The sequence below is a fragment of the Canis lupus genome, chromosome 13, assembly GCF_003254725.2.
Source record: "Canis lupus dingo isolate Sandy chromosome 13, ASM325472v2, whole genome shotgun sequence".
Lineage (NCBI taxonomy): Eukaryota > Metazoa > Chordata > Mammalia > Carnivora > Canidae > Canis > Canis lupus.
Window position 1 is genome coordinate 60,242,481 of NC_064255.1, and position 26,338 is coordinate 60,268,818.

The 26,338-nt window shown below is 38.3% G+C and overlaps 2 protein-coding genes across 5 annotated transcripts in view; both read left to right on the forward strand.

Annotated features, from left to right (window-relative positions):
* LOC112652154 (uncharacterized) overlaps positions 1-26,338 on the forward strand; it is a 78,368-nt gene that overhangs the window by 31,217 nt on the left and 20,813 nt on the right. The window lies entirely within an intron of this gene.
* On the forward strand, positions 93-24,504 carry LOC118353638 (mucin-2-like). Of its 2 annotated transcripts, XM_035711345.2 has the most exons (3): positions 93-168; positions 7,851-7,920; positions 16,191-24,504. In XM_035711345.2, exons 2-3 carry the CDS (start codon positions 7,858-7,860, stop codon positions 22,830-22,832), a joined length of 6,705 nt encoding a protein of 2,234 aa, XP_035567238.1. In that variant the 5' UTR covers positions 93-168; positions 7,851-7,857; the 3' UTR covers positions 22,833-24,504. The 2 variants fall into 2 exon arrangements, 1 of the variants encoding a protein (XP_035567238.1); XR_004812896.2 differs by lacking the exons at positions 93-168; positions 16,191-24,504 and adding an exon at positions 6,343-6,538.

Genomic DNA, 26,338 nt, shown 5'->3' on the forward strand with positions numbered 1-26,338 from the left:
CTCTTTGTAGTGTGAAGATCCTAACATCAGCCTGATTTATGACTCATCATGATTCAGTGAAGTTATTTGCAGACAGAACAGACTCACTGGGGAGTAAGAGTCTGATAAGTGGTGACTTTTCTGTAAAACAACTAGAGCAGCTGCAGATGCTATTATCCCGGGTAGAAGGTGAGATCTTACCTCCCAAATCCTTTCCAATGATAGCAATGTATACTTCTAAGGTTCTTAATTCAATGGGAAATATTTTAATCATTCTGATTTTTAAAAATAATCTAAAGAGATTATTTAGACCAGCCAACCTTTAGAAAATTCACACAAACCATTTACATTTCATTCTTAACTAAGTATATAATTACACTTAAATATGATGATAGATATTTGTTAAATCTTATGTGACTTAGCTATATATCCATTTTCCATTAATATAACATTTTTATAAAACACAAAATATCAAATTTATAAAACAAAAATTTTAACTATAGCCAGTTTACCAAAAATGTAGTAGTATTACTTCCACTATAAATATGTAAACATCGTCATAATCGTACTTCCTAACATTAAAAGGGTTCAAATATTCTTTTGTATTTCATATACTTTACTGAGTATTACATATTTCTTCTACAATTCTAATAACCATGTCTCATAAGAATTACTTTTTATACTATTCTTTTATAGCTATAATTATTCTGGGACAAACAGGATCTCCTATGACAACTAAAATAGATATTAGGAGGCACTGGGTGGCTCAGTTGGTTAAGTGTATTCTAACTGATTACTGATGTATAACAGTAATTATAACAAAACTAGAAATAAAATTTCAATTTCCATCAAAATAGAATTTGGCATTGAAGGAAAGATCCAGTGAGGAGCCAAAAAGGAAATCTTATCCATTCATATGGAAAATACAGCCAGTGGTAAACTTCAGGATTTCACAGAAAATCTAAGTTTAAACATGTTTATTAAAAATGTAAGGTTAATTAGTTAAAACTATAAAATTAATCTGTAATTTTAAAAGTTCTTGAAGGAAAAAGAATAAACCAAGAGATTATAACCAATATAACCATATTAATGAGTTTTTTTAATTAAGGTAAGTATAAAACATAAAAAAGGTTAAGCTTAACTAGTCACAACTAATATAAATGTGTTCAACTTCCATATTTAACTTGGGATTTTCATAGTTTTCAAAAGGATAAATTAAAAAATTATCCATTTATGTGTTCTCTCCAAGATTCACAATCCTAAACAAAGTGACACCAAAAGGTTGAATATAAAAGAACAAGAAATTCTATGTTTAGACTATAAGAGTGACTAAAAGAAATTTGAGAACAGAGAAAGACAAATTTTATATATATCGTGGAATATATAAAAGCTGAACTCAGAAACAATAAAACAGTGATTACGAGGGACTGGGGAAATGCAGATGTTGGTCAGAGTACAAACTCCCAATTAAAAGATAAACAGGGGGATCCCTGGGTGGTGCAGCGGTTTGGTGCCTGCCTTTGGCCCAGGGCGCGATCCTGGAGACCCAAGATCGAGTCCCATGTCGGGCTCCTGGTGCATGGAGCCCGCTTCTCCCTCTGCCTGTCTCTCTGCCTCTCTCTCTCTCTCTCTGTGACTATCATAAATAAATAAAAATTTTAAAAAAATAAAATAAAAGATAAACAGGTTCTGAGGACCTAATGCACCTTGTAATAATAGTTAATAATACTGTATTATAGACTGAAAATTGCTAAAAGAGAAGATCTTAAATGTTCTCATCACAAAAAAGTAATTATACAAAGTGATAGAGATGTTAGCTAACAGGACAGTGGCAATCATATTACATCAAAACAACACAAGGTGCACCTTAAACTTATACGGTGGTTATATCTCAATAAAGCTGGAAAAAATAAAGTGTTTCCTTCAAGTAAAAAAAAAAATTTCTGATACATCAGATAAAAAATTATGACTCTTCTCTCAAAGGCCTCATCCAATCTATCAGCAAACTTTGTTGGTTCTCAAGTAAGTCTAGAATCTAACCTCTCTTGCCACACTGCATCCACCCTTGTCCACCTCAGCATCTCTGCCCCTGATAATGCATATTACTGGTCTCCCTGCTTCCATTTTTGCCTCTTTCCTGTGGTCCTCGCAGTATCATAACCACAGTTATCCTTTTAAAGCGGGAGTCAAATCATATCAATGCTCCACTCAAATTTTTCAGTGACTCCTGCCTCATCCAGTAAAATGTTAGGCTCTATGGGATCTGGGCCCTGTTTGCTCTATATCATCATCTCTTTCTGCTTCTTCCCTATTCATTGGTCCCCTAAGCCTTACTGGCCCCCTTTGCTGGTCCCAACCAAACTAGGCACACTTCTGTCTCAGGGTTGCTACACTTGCAGTTTTCTCTGCCAGAAATATTCTTCCAGAAACCACAGAATTCATCCCCTCACCTTCACATTTTAATTAACTGGCATTTTTCTCAACAGGGCTATTAGAAGGTGGAGGAGGGACAGTAAAGTGTCCTTCAGATTGAGAAGGCATTTTGAGACAGAAAAACAAAGCAAGCACTCCAGACCATTCACACAGTTTTATTTAGGATAACTTACTGACAGGGAGTCAGGTGGACATTACAAGTGCTACACAGCTATTCTCTGCAAAGTCCAGAGCCTACCTTATAGAGTGAAGAGCATTGTGGTGAGGTTAATAAGTAGTTATCTAAAGTGATGCTTATCTGTGCACCAGAGGAAAGCTCAGAACACATTTTCCTGAATTCCAGCCAGGGCATGCACTAACCATCAAGGGGCCTGGAACATGTAGCCCTGAGGGAGGTCACTGTACAGACATGAACAAGATGAAGACAGCATTGTCAGCACTCTGCATAGAGTATAGATGATGATCATATGTTTAAAATTACAGTGTCCCCTCCACTAGCACTTCTGACTATCAGAAGTGGTATATGGTATATATACCATTGTATACACGTATACCACAACTTCTTTGATTAATATTACCCAACTATGTTTTTTCCACACAAGGTATTCCTTTTATTACATAAATTTAATATCACACACACACAACCTAGAAGGAAATCTCTGTGAAGCAGGGGTTTTCTTTTTTCCTTCTTTTTTTATTTAAATTCAATTAGCCAACATATACTACACCATTAGCTCCAGATGCAGAGTTCAATAATTTAACAGCTGCATATAAACACCCAGTGCTCATTACATCATGTGCCCTCCTTAATGCCCATCATCTGTTACCCCATCCCCCCCACTCACCACCCCTCCAGCAACCCTCAGTTTGTTTCCTACGTTAAAGAGTCTTGGGCAACCCTGATGGCTCAGTGGTTTAGCACCGCCTTCAGCCCAGGGTGTGATCCTGCAGACCCAGGATCGAGTCCCACATCCAGCTCCCTGCATGGAGCCTGCTTCTCCTTCTGCCTCATGAATAAATAAATAAAATCTTTAAAAACAAAAATAAAGAGTCTCTCATTATTTGTCTCCCTCTCTGATTTCTTTCAATTCTGTTTTCCCTCCCTTCCCCTATGATCCTCTGCGCTGCTTCTTATATTCCACATATAAGTGAAACCATATAACAACTGTCTTTCTCTGATTGATTTCTTCACTCAGCATAATACTCTCCAGTTCCATCCACATCAATGTAAATGGTAAGTATTCATCCTTTCTGATGGCTGAGTAATATTCCACTGCGCATATATATATATATATATATATATATATATATATATATATCTCACATTCTCTTTATCCATTCATCCATCAATGGACATTTCTGCTCTTGCCATAGTTTAGCTATGGTGGACATTGCTGCTATAAACATTGGGGTGCAGGTGCTCCCTCAAATTTTGTTTTCCAGAGTAGCTGTACCAACTTGCATTCACCAACAGTGTAAGAGGGCTCCCTTTTCTCCTCACCAACATTTGTTGTTTTGGGACTTAATTTTAGCCATCTGACTCGGGTGAGGTGGGATCTTATGGTAGTTTGATTTGTAGTTCCCTGTTGAGCATTTTTTCATGTATCTGTTGGCCATTTGTATGTGGGATTTCTTTCTCATATTGACTGATACAATCCAATTCTTAGAACAGAAACAAAGTATACATTTCATAAATACAATTAATATTTTTCCATTACTTTAATCTACTAGGTTTTGGTCTGATAAAATAAAATTTTAATTCAGCAAATGTAGAAGACATTGCTAGCTCTTCATCAATAAATAAATAAATAAATAACTACTTCCTCTTATCCCTGGGCACAGCTAGACATATCTCATTATCCCCTGTTATTAATTGGTCATATGACTGAGTGCCACCACATGGAATATGAGTACAAGTAAGGTAGTCACTTCCAGGCCAAGGCTCTTAAAGGTCTGTCTACTCTTTCCTCCTCCATTTCTCTTTCATCAGCTGGATAAAGGTGTTGATGGGAGGCTAGCAGATGGTGGGACTACAAAATGAAATAAGCCAGAGTTCCTGAATCACCACATGAAATAAAGCTGCCCACTGACCTAGAACAGCAATCTTAAAGTAAATAAATAATTTTCTGTTAAGTGTGAGCTATTATATATATTGGATTCTATTTAGCATCACTCCATCTAACATGTAGAACATCTACACTGTACAATAAAGTTCTATGCAAAGTGCTATAGTACTACAGAAGATACAAAGATGAAAAAGATACCAAGTCTGCCACAAAACTAAGTAGCAGACAAATGTAAATTACTAAAAGCAAACTGATGAGTGTCATCAGTGGGTAAGAATATTTTTAAATAAAAGAGAGAATATTATGAGAAGATAGATTAAGCTTAATTTTAAAAGGGGATCCTGGGAGAGTACTTAAAAGATTACATAACAATGTGTAAAAGAGATTGTATGAAAGATCTCTTTAAATGAAACTTTAAATCACAAGAGAGAGAACAAAGTCAAAGAAATCCCATCAGATAGCATGCTTAGAGAAAATATGACATATACCCAAGGTCAATAACCTATGAAAATGTCAGAAAATGCTGTTGCATGAATAAGTTTTGTCACCCCCAAAACATTTTGAAGATATAATAAAGCCAGATTTTCTTGTGTTAAATAATATCCTGGAGCAATTAAGCAATTCTATTAGGAACTCTGATTACAACACCAATGTCTCCAGCTGAACAGAAGATAAGTTGAAGGCATCATCAAATATCTAAAACTAAATTATGGGGTACTAAACAATAATCAAAGTTCAAAGAGATGAAAGAAGAAGAAAAGGTCTACAATGCTGGTAATCTCATCAAAAATGGCTTCATGAAGGAATTTCATTAAGGATGGCTTCATAAATACAACTTGAGAAGTCTCATTTTGATGGATAAGTAGTCATATATTATGTCAGATGCAGGAGAAAAAGAAAAATGACAGACCTCCAAAAGTGAAGTGAATGATAGGTATAAAAGCTATGAATAACTTTTATTTTAATTGTACATCTAATATTCCAAGTATTCCTCTACTTATCTTTGAAATATAGGGAGGGGGTGCAGAATGTGACCCAATCAATACTGCCTGAAGTTATATTTTACATTTCTAAAATAAATTATATTCTCTGTAAGATATAATAAAATCAGGCTCAGCAAGCAGATCTTAAGTGCCTGATTTGCACAATATTCTATGCTAGAAGCTGTGGCCAATACAAAGGAGAACAAGTCCTCAAGCACATCCCCAAGTCAGACAGATGTGTACATTACTATAATAAAAGATATACTGAGTATATGCAAAATAAAACAATGTACTGGGATTTACAGAATAAATAAAATAAGCTATCATTAATATTTTATAATACCACTGTCATGCCTTCAATCCTTTTTATGTTCTTTTCCAATTTATACATTTTATCTTGGATAAAATGAGCATGATTATAACAGGCTTTTTTTTTTTTTTTTTTTTTTTTTTTTTTTAAGACCATAGGCGGGAGCCTGGGTGGCTCAGCCGTTTAGCACCGCCTTCAGCCCAGGTTGTGATCCTGGAGACCCGGGATCGAGTCCCACATCGAGCTCCTTGCAGGGAGCCTGCTTCTCCCCCTGCCTGTGTCTCTGCCTCTCTCTCTCCTCTCTGTGTATTCTCATGAATAAATAAATAAAATCTTAAAAAAAAGACCATAGGCTTTCTTCAGAATTATAGAAACTTGTTTTGCAACCCTTCAGGCACATAGATTACCAAAACCTCCTGAAAATCTAAGTTGGCACTTGGAAAACCTGGCACCATGAACCACAACATAACTGTTCATCAGGAAGGAAGCCAAAGGACAACTGTCAAACACAGTAAATGACAACCACCTATTCTTTTGTTCAAGCAGAACCCTTCAATCCAGTCATGACCTTCTCTTCCATCAAAATATTTCCTATCCCTAAGAAGAATGGAATAGGGAAAACAACAGATTATAAAAACCACAATTGCCTCACTGGTTCTTCTTACTCGATTCCTTAGTCTTCACTTATTCCTAGATCATGAAGATGTTCAAACACAGTCACTGACAGGAGTAATTTGACCACATCGGGAACAAAAGATACTGCAAGAGTAAGTACTAGTAATTGTCAATAGAGGCTTTTGAAAAGACTCAGAGTCAGTTCTTCTAATTTAGGATTTTTCAAGTCAATAAAAAAAATTTCCAGGCATAGGATGAATTTCTCTTTTCTTTAAAGATTTTAATTGTTTATTTCAGAGAAAGGAGAGGAGAGAGCATGCAAGAATGAGCAGGGATCGGGGCAGAGGGAGAAGCAGGCTCCCCACTGAGCAGGGAGCCCAATGCAGGGCTCCATCCCAAGACCCTGGGATCACAATTTAAGCCAAAGGCAGACACTTAACCAACTGAGTCACCCAGGCACCCCGGAATGAATTTCTGATATGCCTTTAATGAAATTGTAGCCAATGATGCTGTTTTTACATATTTGGAATATCTGGTATATGTGGTAGGATATGATAAAGAATTCATTAAGCCCTATTTAGAAGAGCAAGTCCTATCTAACGGGTATTTCTAGACTCTTCTTCCAAACTTTTGATGTCAAGTAACTTGACTCATTTAATCATAGGTTTAAATTAATTGAATGTTTGTCTTAACATAATAGCAGAATATTGTTCATATTATTTCTACTCAGAAATTTAACTACAGCATCTATCATAGTACGGAAAGAGTAAAATTTTTTAAATATCAACTATGTAATTCGCTTACTCCATTATTCTTGTTCCATGGTTTAATTAATTTCCCAGAGAGCAGCACATAGAACTAACAAAAAATAAGACTATATTAGGGAAGAGATGCTCCCTGCCACAAAAAAAGTTTTCTTTCTTGAGAAGTTTTTGGGAAAAAAATACATTATTTTTAGATCGTCTGCAATAATATAATAGATGTTTTGCAGTTAGAAAATCATGTTTTCAAATCCTAGCTTTGTCACTTACCGGCAAACAAGTTGCTTAAACTTTTTCTTAGTATTTCTATTTATAAATGAAGATAATTTTACCTACTTCCTAAAGTTGTTTCTAGAATTAAGTAACCAATGTGAATAAAACATGAGCCCATTTCTCAAAACAGTTCAGTAAATGGTAGTTACTCAGTAAATGGTGGACCTGTTTTTGAGACTGGAGACTATGTTCTCAAGACATACTGCACTAATGGGTCAGAAATCATCATCAGCTCTCAAATCCTTTAACTCTCACATCCCATGACTTCATAAAGTGAATTCCCAGTACAATGAAATATCTGCTTTAATCATACTAACTCTTATACTACAGTAGTAGAGGCAATCATAACTTAAATAATACAAAATTAAATAAATCCATTATATAGTTGCTGTCTAGACAACTAAGAATGAGCCAATTCTTGTTCTTTCAGGGAGCAGATGGGAAGGATGAAAGGGCTCTACTTGACACTGGGCCTCTTGGCACTCACAACCTGCTTCTCAGTAAGTACCACCAAGTCTATTCTGCTTTCATATATGGTTTAAAGACATTAATATGCACCTTAAAGCCATTAATATGTAATTATTCCTGAGAGACACAGAGAGAAGCAGAGACATAAACAGAGGGAGAAGCAGGCTCCACACAGGGAGCCCCATGTGGTAGTTGATCCCCAGATGGGGATCACGCCCTGAGCCAAAGGCAGACGCTCAACCACTGAGCCACCCAGGCACCCCTGTAAACTGAATTTTTTATATTACTAAGCAACTATATTTTTCCATTTGGAGGGTGAAATAAACAACTGTAAAAACCATTAATTCAACAACAAATAATTATTGAGCATCTACCAAGTACTACATACTATTCTAGACACTGGAATACAGTAATAAGCAAAATAAACAATAAATAAATAAGCAGTGGTAATAAATGTTAAGGAAAAAAATTAAGCAAGGAAAGGTGATATACAGGGGAATCAGGCTAAATTTTTTTATTGGATAGCCAGGGAGCACCTCTGAAAAGATGACTGAAAACATGACTTTAAAGGAAATAGCTGAGGGAACAAGTGAAAGTGTGCCTGATATTTTCAAGGAACAATAAGGAGGCCCACATGACTGAAGTTGAGTTGAGAGAAAAATTAGTTTGAGATTATATCATAAAGGTAACAGAAGCTAGATCATATAATGCCTTAGAGGTCATAGAAAAAAGTTTTTTACTCAGTGAAATGAACAGACACTGGAGGGTGTTAAGTGAAGGTATGACATGATCTGGTTTATGGGTTTTTTTTAAGATTTTATTTATTTATTCAAGAGAGACATAGAAAGAGAGAGGCAGAGACACAGGTGGAGGGAGAAGTAGGCTCCATGCAGGGACCCCAACGTGGGACTCGATCCCGGGTCTCCAGGATCACGCCCTGCGCTGAAGGCAGTGCTAAACTGCTGAGCCATCGGGGCTGCCCTGGTTTATGGTTTTTTTTTTTAATAAATTTATCTTTTATTGGTGTTCAATTTGTCAACATACAGAATAACACCCAGTGCTCACCCCGTCAAGTGCCCCCCTCAGTGCCCGCCAACCCCCGCCCACCTCCCCTTCCACCACCCCTAGTTCGTTTCCCAGAGTTAGGAGTCTTTCATGTTCTGTCTCCCTTTCTGATATTTCCCACTCATTTTTTCTCCTTTCCCCTTTATTCCCTTTCACTATTTTTTATATTCCCCAAATGAATGAGACCATATAATTTTTGTCCTTCTCCGATTGACTTATTTCACTCAGCATAATACCCTCCAGTTCCAACCACGTCAAAGCAAATGGTGGGTATTTGTCGTTTCTAATGGCTGAGGAATATTCCATTGTATACATAGACCACAGCTTCTTTATCCATTCATCTTTCGATGGACACCGAGGCTCCTTCCACAGTTTGGCTATTGTGGCCATTGCTGCTAGAAACATCGGGGTGCAGGTGTCCCTGCGTTTCATTGCATCTGTATCTTTGAGATAAATCCCCAGCAGTGCAATTGCTGGGTCGTAGGGCAGGTATATTTTTAACTCTTTGAGTTTTCCAGAGTGGCTGCACCAGTTCACATTCCCACCAACAGTGCAAGAGGGTTCCCCTTTCTCCGCATCCTCTCCAACATTTGTTGTTTCCTGCCTTGTTAATTTTCCCCATTCTCACTGGTGTGAGGTGGGATCTCATTGTGGTTTTCATTTGTATTTCCCTGATGGCAAGTGATGCAGAGCATTTTCTCATGTGCATGTTGGCCATGTCTATGTCTTCCTCTGTGAGATTTCTGTTCATGTCTTTTGCCCAATTCATGATTGGATTGTTTCTTTGGTGTTGAGTTTAATAAGTTATTTATAGATCTTGGAAACTAGCCCTTTATCTGATAGGTCATTTGCAAATATCTTCTCCCATTCTGTAGGTTCTCTGAGTTTTTTTGACTGTCCTTTGCTGCGCAAAAGCTTCTTATCTTGATGAAGTCCCAATAGTTCATTTTTGCTTTTTTTTCTTTTGCCTTCGTGGATGTATCTTGCAAGAAGTTGCTGTGGCCGAGTTCAAAAAGGGTGTTGCCTGTGTTCGCCTCTAGGATTTTGGTGGAATCTTGTCTCACATTTAGATCCTTCATCCATTTTGAGTTTATCTTTGTGTCTGGTGCAACATACCAGATGCTGTGTTGAGAATAACTTACATTTTGTATTGATCTATGTTTTCAGCAGATTAGTTACTATGTTGAGAATTAACTGCAGGAATATATGATTAGAAGTGAGAGGACTAAACTAGGCAGTTACTGCAGTAAAAAATACTGATGGCTTAGGGCACAGTGGTAGTAGTAGAGAGGATCAGAAGTCATCATATTCTGGTTATATTTTGAAGTACAGCCAACAAGATGGACAAGGTGGGAGGCATGAGAGAAAAGTCAAATTTGACTCCAAAGTCTTATCCTAAACAACTAGAAGGTAGAAGCTGCCATCAACTTAGAAAGGGGAAGCTTTTCCCAGAAACTTGCAGAAGTCCTGGAGGTCAGAATTTCAGTTTTGATGTAATAATTATGAAATTGTTATTAAATAATTCAATTAGAGGAGCCCCTCGGTGGCACAGGCAGTTGAGTGTCTAACTCTTGGTTTCTGCTCAGGTCATGATCTTAGGATTGTGGGATCGAGCACCATGTCAGGCTTCAAACTCAGCAAGGAGTCTGATGCATTTCTCTCTCCCTTTGTCCCTTCCCATGCTCACCCACACTCTGTCTCTCAAATAAATCTTTTTAAAAAATAAATAAGATCTAAACAATTCAAGTAGAGATTTCAAGGAAGCAGTTGGATGGAAGATTCTGAGTTCAAGGGAAAGATCAAGAGGATGTTATAAATTTGTATGGTATGAGATTAAATGAGATAACCAAGGGAGTACAGATAGAGAAGACAAGAGCGCCCAAGAATGAACCGTAGGCCTTACAAAACTAAGACATCAGAGAGAAAGAACCATGCCTGAGGAAATTTGAGTGCTAGTATTTATGAAGCCAACTTAAAAAAAAAAAAAAAACTATTCCAGAAAGGAGTGATTAGCTGTGTCAAATGCTGATAACAGATCAAGTAAAATGAAGACTATGAATTGACCACTGGATTTAGCTACATAGAGATTATTGGTTATCTTGCGAACAAAGACTTCTGTGAAAGAGTAAGGATAAAAGACTGAAGAAAAGACTGAAGGGAGTTTAAGAGAGAAGAGAAGTACATTTGGAGTAAGAATAGTTAACTCTTTCCAGGTGTTTTTCGCAAAGGAATGTGTTATAGCTGGTGGGGAAAGTAAGTCAAAAAATATGTTTTTACTATAGAAAACAAATTGATGATTACCAAAGGGGAGTAAGTAAGGGAATGGGTGAAATAGGTGATGGGGATTAAAGAGTACACTTGCCATGATGAGCGCTGGGTGATATATGGAACTGTTGAAGCACTATATTATATACCTGAAACTAATACAGTTTTTTAACTATATTATAGGAATTAAACTAAAAAAAAAAAAAAAAAAACACACAGTCTGGTCGGCTCAGTAGGTTAAGCATCTGTCTTTGGCTCAGGTCATGATCCTGAGGTTCTGGGATAGAGCTCTGCATCCGGCTCCCTGCTCAGGGAAGTCTGCTTCTCCCTCTCCCTCCTGTCTCCCCTCACCCCGCTCATATTCCCTTTCTCTCTCTCTCTCAACCTCTCTCTCCCTCTTCAATAAAGAAATCTATTAAAAAATAATTAAAATTTAAAAACACAATATTATTTTCCAAAAAAGAAATATGTTTTTATACTGATAGAAATATTTTTGGAGGAGCAAAATATTGATGGAGGATAACTGCAAGAGTAACATCCTTGAGTAGGAAATAGGGAGTAGGTTTTAGAGCACAAGTGAATTAGAGCAGGTTTACATAGAGCAGATTTACATCTTTGGTGACAAGTGGGAAGATGACAGTAGATGGGTGAAAATGTCAGTAGGAGGGTAGATGTTGTGGAAGTTTGAAGAAGTTCTCCTCTGTTCAGTTTTCTTAGGAAAGAAGGAGCACGGTTATCTACCAGGTGAGAATAAGAATAGAAGAGGTTTGGTAGTTTCTTAGGAAAGAAAACAGGGCAAGAATTAACTTTACAGAAAAGTAGAGGACACTAGGGATTTGTCATTATCTGGCAGAATGGAATGCCCACCCAGGGAATGTGCATAGAAGGAAAAGAGAAGAGATCCAAAGTCACTATACCATGCACACAGGCAACATTTAACTAGATTTACCAGGTGTCCACCACTTTCTTTGCCCAATATAATCATAAGGCATAGAATTTTAGGATGAGACTTTTACTTTAGCAAAGCATTAATGTCTCTTGTTAATGGAAACAAATGGATAATTCAGCTTCATTCTTAAGGGACTCTATCTTTTATCATTTTCTGGTTATTTTTATGATTTTCTCTTTAGTTTTTGATATTCTACAGTTCCACTATAATGTATATAGAAAGATTTCATTTTGTGTATTTATTTATTTGGTATCAGGCTTCTTAAATCTATGGGTTGGTATCTTTTAGTAGTTCTAGAAAATTCCCAGATGTTATCTCTGAAATAATACCTCTATCCCATTCCAAGAAAGTTATGTTAGCCTAGTCCTTGTCACTCCATCTTCCATTTTAACACTTTTTATGTTGTCCATTTATTTGCTCTCTGTGTTGCATTCTGGATAACTTCTTCATATTCCCATTTTTCTCATGAGTTGCACCTAATCTGTAGTTAAGTATGGATATATTTAAATGAGTTCTTGGTTCAATCACTGGGTTTCTTTTTTCCTTTCCTTTCTTTTCTTCTTTTAAAATTTACCTTATTTTCATGGTATTTTGTTCCTGTACATGTTTTCAAAATATATCTTTAAATTTTTGTCTGATAATTCCATTATTTGGGGTCCTTTGAAGGTATAATTCAGCTGTTTATTGTTTCTGCTGATTATTATTGATGTGCTTTATTTCCATGTGAAGTCAATTATATTTGAATATAGGCTTCTCATTCTTTTTTTTTTTTTTAAAGACTTTATTTATTTATTTATTCATGGGAGAGAGAGAGAGAGTGTGTGAGAGAGAGAGAGAGGCAGAGACACAGGCAGAGGGAGAAGCAGGCTCCATGCAGGAAGCCTGATGCGGGACTCGATCCCCGGACTCTAGGATCATGCTCTGAGCCAATGGCAGGTGCTAAACCACTGAGCCACCCAGGGATCCCCTAGGCTTCTCATTCTTTGAGACCTGGAATAAAGGTGAGTTCCTCCAGAAAGAAAATCTACATTTGCTTCTGTTAGGTGCCTGGACAAACAGCTAGGTCTGAAATCACTCTAAGTTCTTATCTTAAAGTTTCTTACATCATGCAGAATGTGAATTGAAGCTACAAAACCAAGGGAGTGACAACTTGTTTTCCAAATTCTTAGTATCAATATCCTTCTTTACTCGTACTTAATTTCCAATAAGCTGGTTTTTCTTGCTATCTTTTCTTAAACTAAGTCCATTTTGACACAATTGTCATTTCATAATATGTTTTATGTCAGGGCGGAATAATCATTCAAAAAATGTATTTGTTCCCACAATTCTTTCAAAATATCAAGTGTTTTATTTTCTGTAAAATATTTACTTATTTTGTCTGTCAAAAATAATTAGCTCTTTTGTCTACTCATCTTACCACTCAGTATTTAGTTCACAATAGTTGTCCTTTATTTCTGTAATTTCCCTTTCTTGCCACCCTAATACAGTGTCTCCTACAATACATACACTATAAATAAAATAGCCACCAGAACCCAAAGGTACCCAACCTCTAGTGATAAAGAAAGGAACAGTAATAATGATTACGTTGCAATGTGTCTATGTCAAGATAGTAATATTCAAAGAAAATTCTAGGGACACTTGGAATAGGCACCAACCCCAGTAATTTCCCTAGCATTTCACATTTTTACACTTACTCACTACTTACCACCTCTCCTCAGACCATGTGTTGCCACATCTGCAGAGGCTTGAAAAACTGGTTCAGAGTTGGCAGTATGAAATTTACCAAAAAGAAATTAATAATAGCAGCCAGCTTTTGTGGACTCTTATTGCATGCCTAATATATATTAACTATTTAAATGTTTATTTCACTTTTTACAAGAACCTTAAAAATAGATAAATTACTATAATTTCACAATGTATATATTATAAACCAAACCACAGACTGTTTAAAAAAAAAAAAAAACGTTTCCCAAGGTTGCAGAGCTGGTCAGTGTCAAAACCAGAATACTGAAACAGGTCCATGTGATTCCAAAGTCTGTGTTTTCACACATTAACATATATAATATTGTATCACCCAGTAATAAATTGTTCTTTATTTCAATTTTTCAAAACCAACTTGAAAAGAATATAAGAAACATAATAAACTAACATCAATTTTTTAAAAATACATAGGAACTTAAAGTTGACTACAAATCACTTTAGTCACTAGTCAATATTAGTCAGTAGTGTAGGCAGTTATTCAAACAAGTGAAGTGAACTGAGTGCACCAACAGGGCAGCTGAGGCCTACACTAATTAGAACACACCCACCTCACCGGGCTGTGATATTAAAAGATGATTTGATAATAGAAAGTGCAAAGAAATGATCCTGGTTTATAATAAATACTCAGTAAACACTAGTTTCAATATAAAAATAAATTTAATAAAATCCAGGAACATATTAATGGAGGACACTGAAAAAACTGTAATTGTTCAACAGAAAAAATTCAAGCAGGTGAATGATTTGAAAATTTTTTCATACGGCAATGGAATGGAAGGAAACAAATGATATTTAGGCTGAAGAAGAGAAGTCTTAAGATGACTATGATTGCAAACTGTCAAAAACTTTTTCAATGAATGAATATTTTTGTGGCCTTTTTTATAAAAGACACCTTCATTAGCAAAGAAACAATAAATAGTGTATAATTTCTGGTAGCAAGGGACTACACTTTAGTGTGGTAAAAAATGATATATACAAATACATAATTGCATGTCAATGCAAAATAGAAGAGATGCCACCCTCAGAACCAGAAATCACTTTCAGCAAGAAGCAGCAGGTAGTACCTATAGTATCAAAGGATGTGTAGGATTTCTGACAAGCAAAGATGTGAACCAAGGGTTTTCAAACCCAGAGAATTACCAAAACATACAGAACTAGTAAATCAGGTCAAAAATTAAGCAAACATAATGCAGAATTTATAAGTTTAAATTATAGGGGCACCTGGGTGGCTAAGTCAGTTAAGTATCTGCCTTCAGCACAGGCCATGATCCCAGGGTCCTGGGATTGAGCCCCTTATTGAGCTCCCTACTCAGTGGGAAGCCTACTTCTCTCTCTCCCTCGGCTGCTCCCCCTGCTTGTTCTCTTTTTCTCTCTTTCTGTCAAATAAATAAAATCTTTAAAAAAAATTTTTAATCTTTTAAAAGTTCAAATTACAGACTTGAATCAAATCATAAAGAGGTAAAATAATCAATTCAGTACTCTAAGAAAATTCAAAAATATTAATTCAGCAAAAACTGTTGATTTAGAGGACAGGAATGTAGCAAACTGCAAAGATTAGAGGAAGTTTCTATGAAGATAAATTACCAAGTTGTCTAAAGGATGTGCCAAGAAAGATTAAAGAGGAAGTAGTAGAGAAAAATTATTTGGACAGCTATTGTACAATAGAGGCTCTTTATATAAATATATTTTATAAATATATAAAGCATATTTCTATTTATATATTCTCTAGTAAGTAGATACTGAGTACCTAAAACACACAAGTCCCTTAACTAATGGCTCTGAATATAATTTGCTTTAGCCCCTCTATGAGTTGGAAGAATTGCAGTCTAATAGAAGACTCAGAGCTTCACATTCTAACTCCATAGCATCAGTCAGGGATACAAGATTTGGCAGGTTCTGTGACTCTGGGACAGCAGCCACCATGTGATATTCGAAGGGTACTCCTAAACCAAAGTTCTATTCCCAATACAGCAGCTGTCTCAGAGAAGAGTTTTCCCTATCATTCAATAACAACAGAATTTTACCAATGCATAAAAAAAGCTTACTCAAGATTTTGAATCCATGAAATTTTAAATGAGGGTTAATTTATACTAAATGCTTTTCCTTTTTTTTTTTTTCCTGTAAAAAAATTTTACCAATTTTACCAGAATTTTACCAATGCATAAAAAAAGCTTACTCAAGATTTTGAATCCATGAAATTTTAAATGAGGGTTAATTTATACTAAATGCTTTTCCTTTTTTTTTTTTTTCCTCTACTTGTTGTAGACAAGTACAACACAAGAGAGACAAAATAGGCTGAAAAATAGACTACAAATGAATCCATCTGCACAAGCATCATCTTCACCTCAGCAAATACTTTTCTTAAGGAAAAGTGGTAGGATTCCCACTCAGCTAAATCCATCTGCGCAACAAAGACTTGGAGGCTCTCGAGCCTATTTAAATCCCGCTGGTCCAAAGAGATCTCCAAAGATAAAATCTAGTCAAAGCTCTGCTGTACAGCAAATTAGCCGAAAACCCTCAAATTACCTGAATTTTCCAGTTAAAACAAGATCTAGAACTATCAAATTTGATGTAAATAAACGTGCCCAAAAGTTAATTAAAAGTAATAAACTTCTCATGGATACCTACACTCATTTAAAATTAGATAAATCCAAAATTCCTTCATATCAAAAAAACATGAAGCCCAAAACTAAGCTAAACTTATTAAGTAAACCAAGAATACCTAGCCAACCAAAATCTCAGTCAAAAATATCTGAACAAAATCAAAATAAACGCAAAAAAGAACAGCGTGTTATAAAGAGAAATCACCTAAGTGGGACTAAAAACCATCAAATTAGCCAACCAAAAGCTAGTCAAAAATCTGCCCATCAAAAAAGCCACCAACTCCAAAATAACATAAATATAACAGCTCACAAAAGATCTAGCAATACCAAATCTCATATACTCAAAACTAAAATATTACCAAGGAAATCTAAATCTCTTTCCAGGGTAAATAATCAACAGAACTCAGATTTGACTAAGTTATCCGCAACTTCAACTGGTAAAAAATATAGTCAACGTCAAACAAGGCAACAAAGATTAGGTCCACGGAAAACATCTGGTAAATCAAAACTTCTAAAATACAACAGAAGTAAGAAGGTAAAGCAGAAAACTGGTCCAAATAAACCTGATCCAACTGGACCCAGACATGATCAACCTGGTCAACCCAAGCCTGGTCAAAAAAATTACAAACAAAATGTCAACCATCTCCCAAATCAAATGAATTCAACAGCTCCCCTCAAAATTAACAAACCCAAATCTCAGCAAGGAAAAATGGTTAAAAAATCTCCAAGAAAACCTAAGCCTCACTTTATAACCAAAGTTGAGCAAAATCCAAAAAAATCTAATTCACCTGTAGTTTTAGTTGGTAAACGAAATGGCCAGCACCAACCTAAACCACAAGCAATAGGTTCACATAAAATATATACACTATCAAAGCTTCATAATAATGCAATCAAGAAACAACGAATTAGTCCAACAAAGACTTCTGAACAAAAGAAAATTAACCAAAGGAAGTATCATCTAAATTCTACTAAAGAATCTGGAAACTCGAAACCTGTTGCAAACAGATCAAAAAGAACCAAAAAAGTGAAAAAACAATCTGGCCAACAGAGACCAGTGTGTAGACATTGTCCATCAGGCCAATCAAGACCTCTTCAAATATTTCCTATGCAACAAAATAGCTACCAACTTTCAAATCACAGGAACTCATCGGCTCTTAAAAAACCTAGAATTATCAAATATCAGCCAGGCAAAACTACTAAAAAGTTATCAAGGAAACCTAAACCTTCCTGTGGGACAAAATTTCAACAAAAGCCAAAAGTACCCAAACGACCTTCAATTTCAAATGGTCCAAGGAAAGGTCATGGTCAAACCAAACCACAACCATTAAGTATCAAGAAAATATTCAGCCAAGCAAAACTCCATAAAAATCCAACCATAAGGCAACAAAAGAGTCAAGTAAAAACTTGTCCAAATATTCTCAAACATCATCAGACTGGGCCCTTAGGGCATTATTTGAGTAAACCAATAAGAAAACAATCTGGCCAAAGAAAACCGGAGGCAAAAGCAACCAAGCAGAAGAAAAGCAGGAAAGCAAAGAATCCACCCTATTATTCAAGACCTCCCCACCCAGTCCCTCAATTTCATCTCCCTGGTCAACCAATACCTAGACCAAAGGTGCCCTATCCTAACCCACTTTATATTCATCTGTATAAACCCATCCAACACCCTGCCTCACACATACATTGTGGAAAGCAACTAGGTAAAAAGCACCAACTTCACCCACACAGAACTTGTCAAAAGCCAGCACTGAAACCTAAACCTGGATTTCAGCAGCATCATCCAGGGATACTTCCTACCACACAACCTGGAAAGTTGACAACAAATCTCAATCCAAAAACTTCTAAAACTGTATCCTCGGGACCATTTTTAGTGACCACCAAAGCCTCTGCAGCCATTTCATCTGGATCAACTAGCAGAAAGCCCACCACAAACTCACTGGCATCTACCACCAAATCTTCCTCAACTTCTAATCCAACAACCACAGCCGCAAAATCCACTGTTTCCACCAAACCTGTGGTTAATACTCCCAAATCCTCCACAACTGCAAAGTCAGCAGTTCCTACCAACAAATCTTCCAGCACTAATGAACCTTCTACAACTATCACTACACCTACTACCACAACCAAAGTTATCTCCTCCACCAAATCCATCGCGAACTCTACGCCTGCTGCCTTCACAATCAAATCCACTACAACTTTAAAACCTGTGATTTTCACTACCAAATTGACCACCTCTCCCAAGCCTGAGGCACCTACCACCAAACCTACTACCATCATTAACACTGTAGCTGACACCAGTTCATCTGCCACTGTATTACTCAAACCAACTGAAATTCCTAGTTTCTCTTCCACTGGCCCTACTACTATAAAACCTGCCCAAATGACCAAATCCGTGGTGAAAACCACTAAATCCCTTCCTACTACCACCAAAGTCAACAAACCTACCAGCTCAATATCCATCACCAGAAGAACTCCTGCTTCTAATTTCTCAACAATTGTGGCAGAAACTACATCTCCTCTCACAAAATCAGTTTCTCCATCTTTATTAACCACCACTCCACCTGCTACTACCACTGTTTCACCTGCCAGTACAGCCACACTGTCCTCGGTCCCTGCTACAACTCTGGCAGGAAGCACCTTAAGAGCCGCAAATACTACAAAGATGCCAGCCACAACCACAGTTTCTCTCTCGACAGCATCACCAAGACACACGTCTGCTGCCACCACAGCTGCCCCTACTACATCTGCTCCCAAAGCTACTTTGCCCCCTCTCACCACAAAGGGTGTTCCCAACAAAGTAGGTATCTCTACCACATCTGTTGCTTTAACCACTCCTGCTCCCTCTGCCCTTCCTTCTTCAGCTTCTTCTACCTCCATCACCAAATCGTCTCTCTCCCCCACGGCTGCTGCCACCAATCCCACATCCACTGCTGAGGACACTACAGTTCCCATGACCACAGCACAGGTTTTCACCAGCACCCCTGTTGACATTACATCTATTTCTACGTCTGCACTGACCGCCACATCTATGTCTACAGGTTTAGAAGTTAGTGACACTACCTCTGACACTACAGCCACAGCGCCCATGGAAACTACTGCTTCTCTTTCTAAAACCACGGGTGCTCAGTCCACCGCACCTGCTGCTCTAGGCACAACAAAATACACAGTGATCACCCCTGAAACAACCACGAATCTTACGTCCACCACTACCACTACTCCTGATATGTTGCGTTCGACTACCAGAACAGACGCTGCAGCTCCACTCACCGACACAACCCAGATCACTGCAGGTGAGACATCAACACCTTACTCTAGCACATCTGATGACACCACACTTGATTATCAGCCTGAGCCTCCTGACTTCACCTCTGCTGCTTCCTATACATCACCTGCCACCACACAGCCCTCCACCTCCAAAGACATTCCCTTGGCCACACCTGCTGCCACTATAGCTGTTCCTACTGCTCTTCCTAAAACCACCTCTACTACTAACACAGATCTTGTTACCACCCTGCCTGCTGCCTCAAATATTTCCACTCCTTCCGGCACCATTCAAGCTGCCACCTCCAAAGCTGTACTTCCAACCACAGCCACTGCCACCTCTATCTCTGGTGTCACTAGCCAATCAGCTTCATCGACCTCACTTGGAGCAGCAGCATCCACAAGTATCACCTCTACTACCACTAACGTGCCTCCTCTGACCACAGAGGCTCCTACCACAGTTTCTTCCACAGTCACTCCTTCCTCTGCTGCTTCTGTCACCACACAAGCTGCCACACACGTGTCTGCTCCTCTTAGCACCACACACAGGGCCACAGGTATAGCCCTCCTCCCCATCTCCTCCACTGGACCCAGCACCTCCCTCGCCAACACAACCACTGCTATTCTTGACACTTCCCCTCAGGCTGCCGCTATCACTTCTCCAGCCCCCACTCCCGCTCCTTCCACCCCAGGTGCCTCCACTTCTGCTGCCACCAGCACTTTATCAGCTTACTCCATGTCTTCTAGCACTCGGCCAGCTTCCATCACATCTCCTGCCCTCGGTTCATCAACAGCCACTGCGACCACTGCTGAAATCACTATGGGTGCTATTTCCACTACTTCATCTGACTCCTCTGCTCCTCACTCTACTACCATAGGAGACACCACAACCTCTCCTACTGCCATTGTACCAAGCACCCTGCTCACCACAGATGATACGACAACACTGAGCTCTGGCATACTTGATGACACCACTACCGACTATGACCTTGACACTACCACTGCTGCCTCTGCCACAACCTCTCCAGCTCCTTCTACCACCTCAGAGCCCAACACTACCACTGATGATCACTCCAGCTCACCTGCTGCCACAAACATTTCTTTTCCCTCTTCCACTATACAGTCTGTCGCTACTACTTCTGACACCACCCCAGCTGCCACAGCCACATTTGCTCCTGCAACAACCACTGCATCTCTGACCACAACAGTAGCTGGGGTCACTAATAAGCTGGCTTCTTCCACCACAGTTGGAACACCTCCAGCAACATCCATAAGTACCACATCCGTGGCCACCAGCATTCTGGCCGTGACCACAAAGGGTGCTAGCACCGATGCTTCCACATTGATTTCCACCACAACTACCTCTGCTCCCTTTACCACATCAGCTTCCACCTCCACTTCCCCTGCCGCCTCCAGCACACCCCCTCCTAACACAACCACTCCCGTCTCATCTACCACAGTCAGGACACTATCCTCTGCTGCCACCAGCACATCATTTACTACCATGACAACTTCTGCTCCTTCTCCCACCACTCAGCCTGACACCACCACTGCAGCCACCATCACACCTGCCTCTACCACCCTCCCCATAGCCACCTCCACATTGACTACCACTGAGCCCATCACCTCCACTGTGGTCTCCTCCTCATCACCTACTACCATCACTAGTACTTCTGCTCTTCCCAGCACCTCACAAAGTGCCACTAACACAGCTCCTCCTACCAGCTCAACCACTGCAGCCACCATCACACCTGCCTCTACCACCCTCCCGACAGCCACCTCCACGTTGACTACCACTGAGCCCGTCACCTCCACAGTGGTCTCCTCCCCACCTACTACCATCACTAGTGCTTCTGCTCTTCCCAGCACCTCACGGAGTACCACTAACACAGCTCTTCCTACCAGCTCATCCACTGCAGCCACTAGCACAGCTCCAGCCAGCTCAACTACTTCTCCTCCCTTAACCACCACACAGTCTGTCTCTACCAGTTCCGCTGCCACATCTGTCCCTACCACACCCACTACTACAACCACCCCTGTCACAAATGTTGCCACCTCCACAGTTGAAGTCAGTTCCTCGTCTGCTGCCACTATGACACCTGTTACAAGCACACCTGCCCCTTCTACTTCCACACAGCCACCCACCAGCACAGCCCTGCTCTCTATCTCCTCTGCTATGAGCTCCATCCCTGCCACTACAATCAAATACTCCTCAACTACCACTCAGGCTGACACCACCACTGCAGCCACCATCACACCTGCCTCTACCACCCTCCCCACAGCCACCTCCACGTTGACTACCACTGAGCCCATCACCTCCACAGTGGTCTCCTCCTCATTACCTACTACCATCATTAGTACTTCTGCTCTTCCCAGCACCTCACAGAGGTGGGAATCTTCCCCAACATCTGTAAGCACTATACACATGGCCACTCACAGGACCATGGTTACTACAGCCAATCCTACCACATTAGCCTCTACAACCACTCCGGCTACTTCTACAGGCACACAGGCTACCACTGCCATGCCTGGTCTCACTACCAGGTCTGCTATTATTAGCACCATACCTACCACCACAATGACTTCAGTTCTCCTGACCACCATGTCTAGCACTTCAACCACTCCTTTCTTTAGTGTCTCATCAACACCCACCATGCCTGTTGTCACTACAGCTGCAACCACAGCAGCACCCTACATCACTTCAACTGATGCATCCAACACACCTGTTTCCACCAAAGAGATCATTTCTGACATCCCCAAGACTCCTTTGCTCACTACTACATCTGATTCTTCCACACCTGATGATACTGCCACTCCTGACACTGCAACTCCAACTACTATGACAACCAGTACTGACATCACAGATGATGACACTTCAACACTTACCCCTAGCACATTTTATGAAACTATACCTGATGGTGATGATGGCACTACTAAGAATAACACAGACGAACCCACATCAGATGATTTTACAGAAAGTCAGACTCAAACTGAATCATCATTTACTGCCCCACTACCATCAAGCACGATTTACATGGATTGAGTTTCTGAACCAAATTTAACCTGAGACCAAAATCTTAGCCCTACTACTCTTTCAAACATACTAAATTTTCTTCTAGCTAAAAAAATGTTCATTTCTATTCTTAATATTTAAAGGAAGTTTAAATTGCATAAGTGTATTTCATTTCAGTGAAATTTTCTATTGCCTATGAAATTAAGACTTAGCTTTAAATAGTACAAATCATGATGACTTTTTTCTCAAATCTATACCCAAAAGAAAGATTTAAGGAAATTATACCTAAACATTAATGGTGTTTGTTTTGGCGGATGAGATCTAGATACTTCAGGACTGAGACAGAATGGAATCATATTTGACCAAAGAAATTCCTATACAGAAAAATCCTATCCAACACCTCTCCCTAAACCTATCCAATTCTCCATATCACCCAATGAATTCTACAAATGCATTCTGGACTTGATAGATACCCACAAATACACAAATGTAAATCTTTAAGAAATATAAACAATTTTAAAGTAATCAAACTGCAAGCAAGTCAATTTATAAAGAAAAGTTAATAAGTAATTACTTACCAGTTATTAGTATCACAAAGAGATCCTAAGTTAAAAGAGTCTTTATCTGGGGTGCCTGGGTGGCTCAGTCAGTTAGGTGTCTGCCTTTGACTCAGGTCATGATCCTAAAGTCCCAGGATGGAGCCCCTCATCAGGCTTCCTGCTCAGTGGGGAGTCTGCTTCTCCCTCTGCCCCACCCCCCTGCTCATGCTCTCTCTCTCTCTCTAATAATTTTTTTAAACAGAGTCTTTATCCGTGAAGGTACAAAAACAATTATAAGTGAATTAAAAGGATCCAGCATCATCACTGTTTGAAAATCAATAGAGACCACAGGAAATATAAAATGCAAACAATCTGAGCTCTCATTCACATGAGACTGGCCATAAACATGCACATAGCTGCTGTTACCCAGGGCTCATTTGAGTGATAAGATTAAGATGTTCTCCAGGAAGAATAAGCTAGAAGCAATAAAAATTTAATTAAGATTAAAACTAATGTGAGAAAACTGAAAATATATTGTTGACATTTTCATTTTCTCGCTAGTAATACTTAGACTCTGAAAAGATAAATTTTAAAAGATAATTTGTAGTTTTGAGGAGCACCAAGCACAGATCAGTCATTCATTAATCAAAATTATGAAATGGTTAAAGGTAACCTTTTACAAGGTGACAATATAACGCTAAAAGGAATTAAATGAATTATACATGAGAAAATTTAATATGGAGTATATATTATTCTTTACCCTACAAATGTATTTCTAAGAATTCTTATGAAAGCCAATCATTTTTAATCCAATCATATCAAAAGCACCAAAAATACCCACTATGTAATACCTAATACTTATAATAAGAAAAAATCACCTTTTCTTTTATCTGCTGGGAAGCACTGAAATTTTATTCATGGCATTTGCTTAAAGAGTTATCAAGGAGAGTATGAAAAAACAATTATAAATTCACTCCCAAAATGGGATGCCTGTGTGGCTCAGTGGTTGAGCATTTGCCTTAGGCTCAAGCCAGGGCATGATCTCAGGGTCCTGGGATCCAGCCCTGCATTGGGCTCCTCACAGGGAGCCTGCTTCTCCCTCCACCTATGTCTCTGCCTTTCTGTCTCTCATGAATAAATAAATAAAATCTTTAAAAATAAAATTGACTCCCAAAGACTATGATTGTGTATCTTTCACAGATTATACATAATAGCAGCAAGCACTAAAAATTTACTTCAAAGCCCTTTAAGCTCTTTATTAGTTAAGCATAATAAAGGTCTTGTTAAATAAACAATGTATGTTAGCATTACCAAACAGAAGTAAATGCCTGACACTGATAGGAAAGCTACAACCAAAAAAAAAAAAAAAAAAAAAAAAAAAACCCTCTTTTTTTATTTTCTCTAATAAAAGTTTTAAATGACCATTTTTTCCATTTGTTGTACATAAAAGAATCTTAGAGCCCCTCCATTTTGATTAAAAGGATATGTATGATAAATTAAATGCAGTGATTAGATCTAGCCACACATAAAAACCTCAGATGCACCTCTAATACTTTCTTTACAACCTTGTAACTCCTCAGTCTGGACAGATATTTGACTAGAATATATGCCTGAATATAGTAACCTAAATATAACACATTTCCTACATTTTTCAAGTGAGAGGACAGCCAAAAAGCTTCTGAATTTGTAAACTCAAATAAACTTCTAAAGATGTAAATTAGATGATCACATTCTACTTATTTATTTAGTTACAGTCATATATATGTTTAAAATATGTTATATGGGAAAAGATACTAATTTTTAAATGATGCTCTTTTCTGTTCTCACATTCATATAATTTTCTTCAAACTCTTCTGTTTCATCTTTTTTTTTAATTTGTATTTATTTATGATAGTCACAGAGAGAGAGAGAGAGAGAGAGGCAGAGACACAGGCAGAGGGAGAAGCAGGCTCCATGCACTGGGAGCCCGACGTGGGACTCGATCCTGAGTCTCCAGGATCGCGCCCTGGGCCAAAGGCAGGCGCTAAACCGCTGCGCCACCCAGGGATCCCCTGTTTCATCTATGATGCACCATGAAATACATCTCAAATCATATACATACCATTTTTAATATTTTAATGCTAGTCACTCACCACTAATGTGCCACAAAACATAGTTTGAAAAACACTGCCTTAAGAGTTACATTTGAGCTAGACTAATGAATCATCCAATGAGCATGGGTCACAAGCTACAAAATCCATTAACGTGTTGGGAATTTAGTTTTTTGAAAATAACCTTTCCCCTGTTGATTACCTCTCCTTTTCATTCTAGTTTCTAGTCTTTGAGTGTGAACTGGCAAGGTTATTCTCCTTACCTTGCTGTCACGTCTCCAGATCTTGCCTAAACAAACCTGATTCCATTCTTCTCTGGGACTGACCTAGCACTGTAACCATCAAACCTATTTTGACCTGGATTCCAATTTCAACATTTTCAGTGCAGAATTTTCAACTATTCTTCCAATCCTAACAGCTTCTTTGTCTCACAATTAGTTGTCTTTGGCTGTAAATGGTGCCTGGACTCCAATTAATCCTGTAAAAGCCAAGAGCCTCTTCCCATGCCTAGCCAGGGCAAGTAAACCAATACAGCGAGAGAGTTCAGGGGAAAAACAAACAAACAAACATGATCTACTAGAAATTAAGAAATACTCTCAACCCCTGGGACAAAAAAAAAAAAATCAAAATTACTTATAAAGTATCTAGAAAGTTAGGAAGAGTTGAACACTTTGAAAGCTGCTTATCAAAGAAAAATCTAGCCTTAAACATTATTAGCAAAAATAAATAAGACTACAACAAACTAAAAAGCTTCTGTTCAGCAAAAGAAATAATCACAAAATAAAAAGGCAACCTAAAGAGGAGAAAAAACATTTGAAAATCATATATTTGATAAGGGGTTAATATCCAACATACACAAGAAACTCATACAACTCTAGCAAAAAAAAAAAAAAAAAAAAAACAGAAA

Excerpts from the sequence above, each read along its gene's own strand:
- LOC118353638 (XM_035711345.2), top strand. The coding sequence starts at position 7,858 with ATGGGAAGGATGAAAGGGCTCTACTTGACACTGGGCCTCTTGGCACTC. Across the intron at positions 7,921-16,190 it reads CACTCACAACCTGCTTCTCA|ACAAGTACAACACAAGAGAG; the intron begins GTAAGTACCACC and ends TACTTGTTGTAG.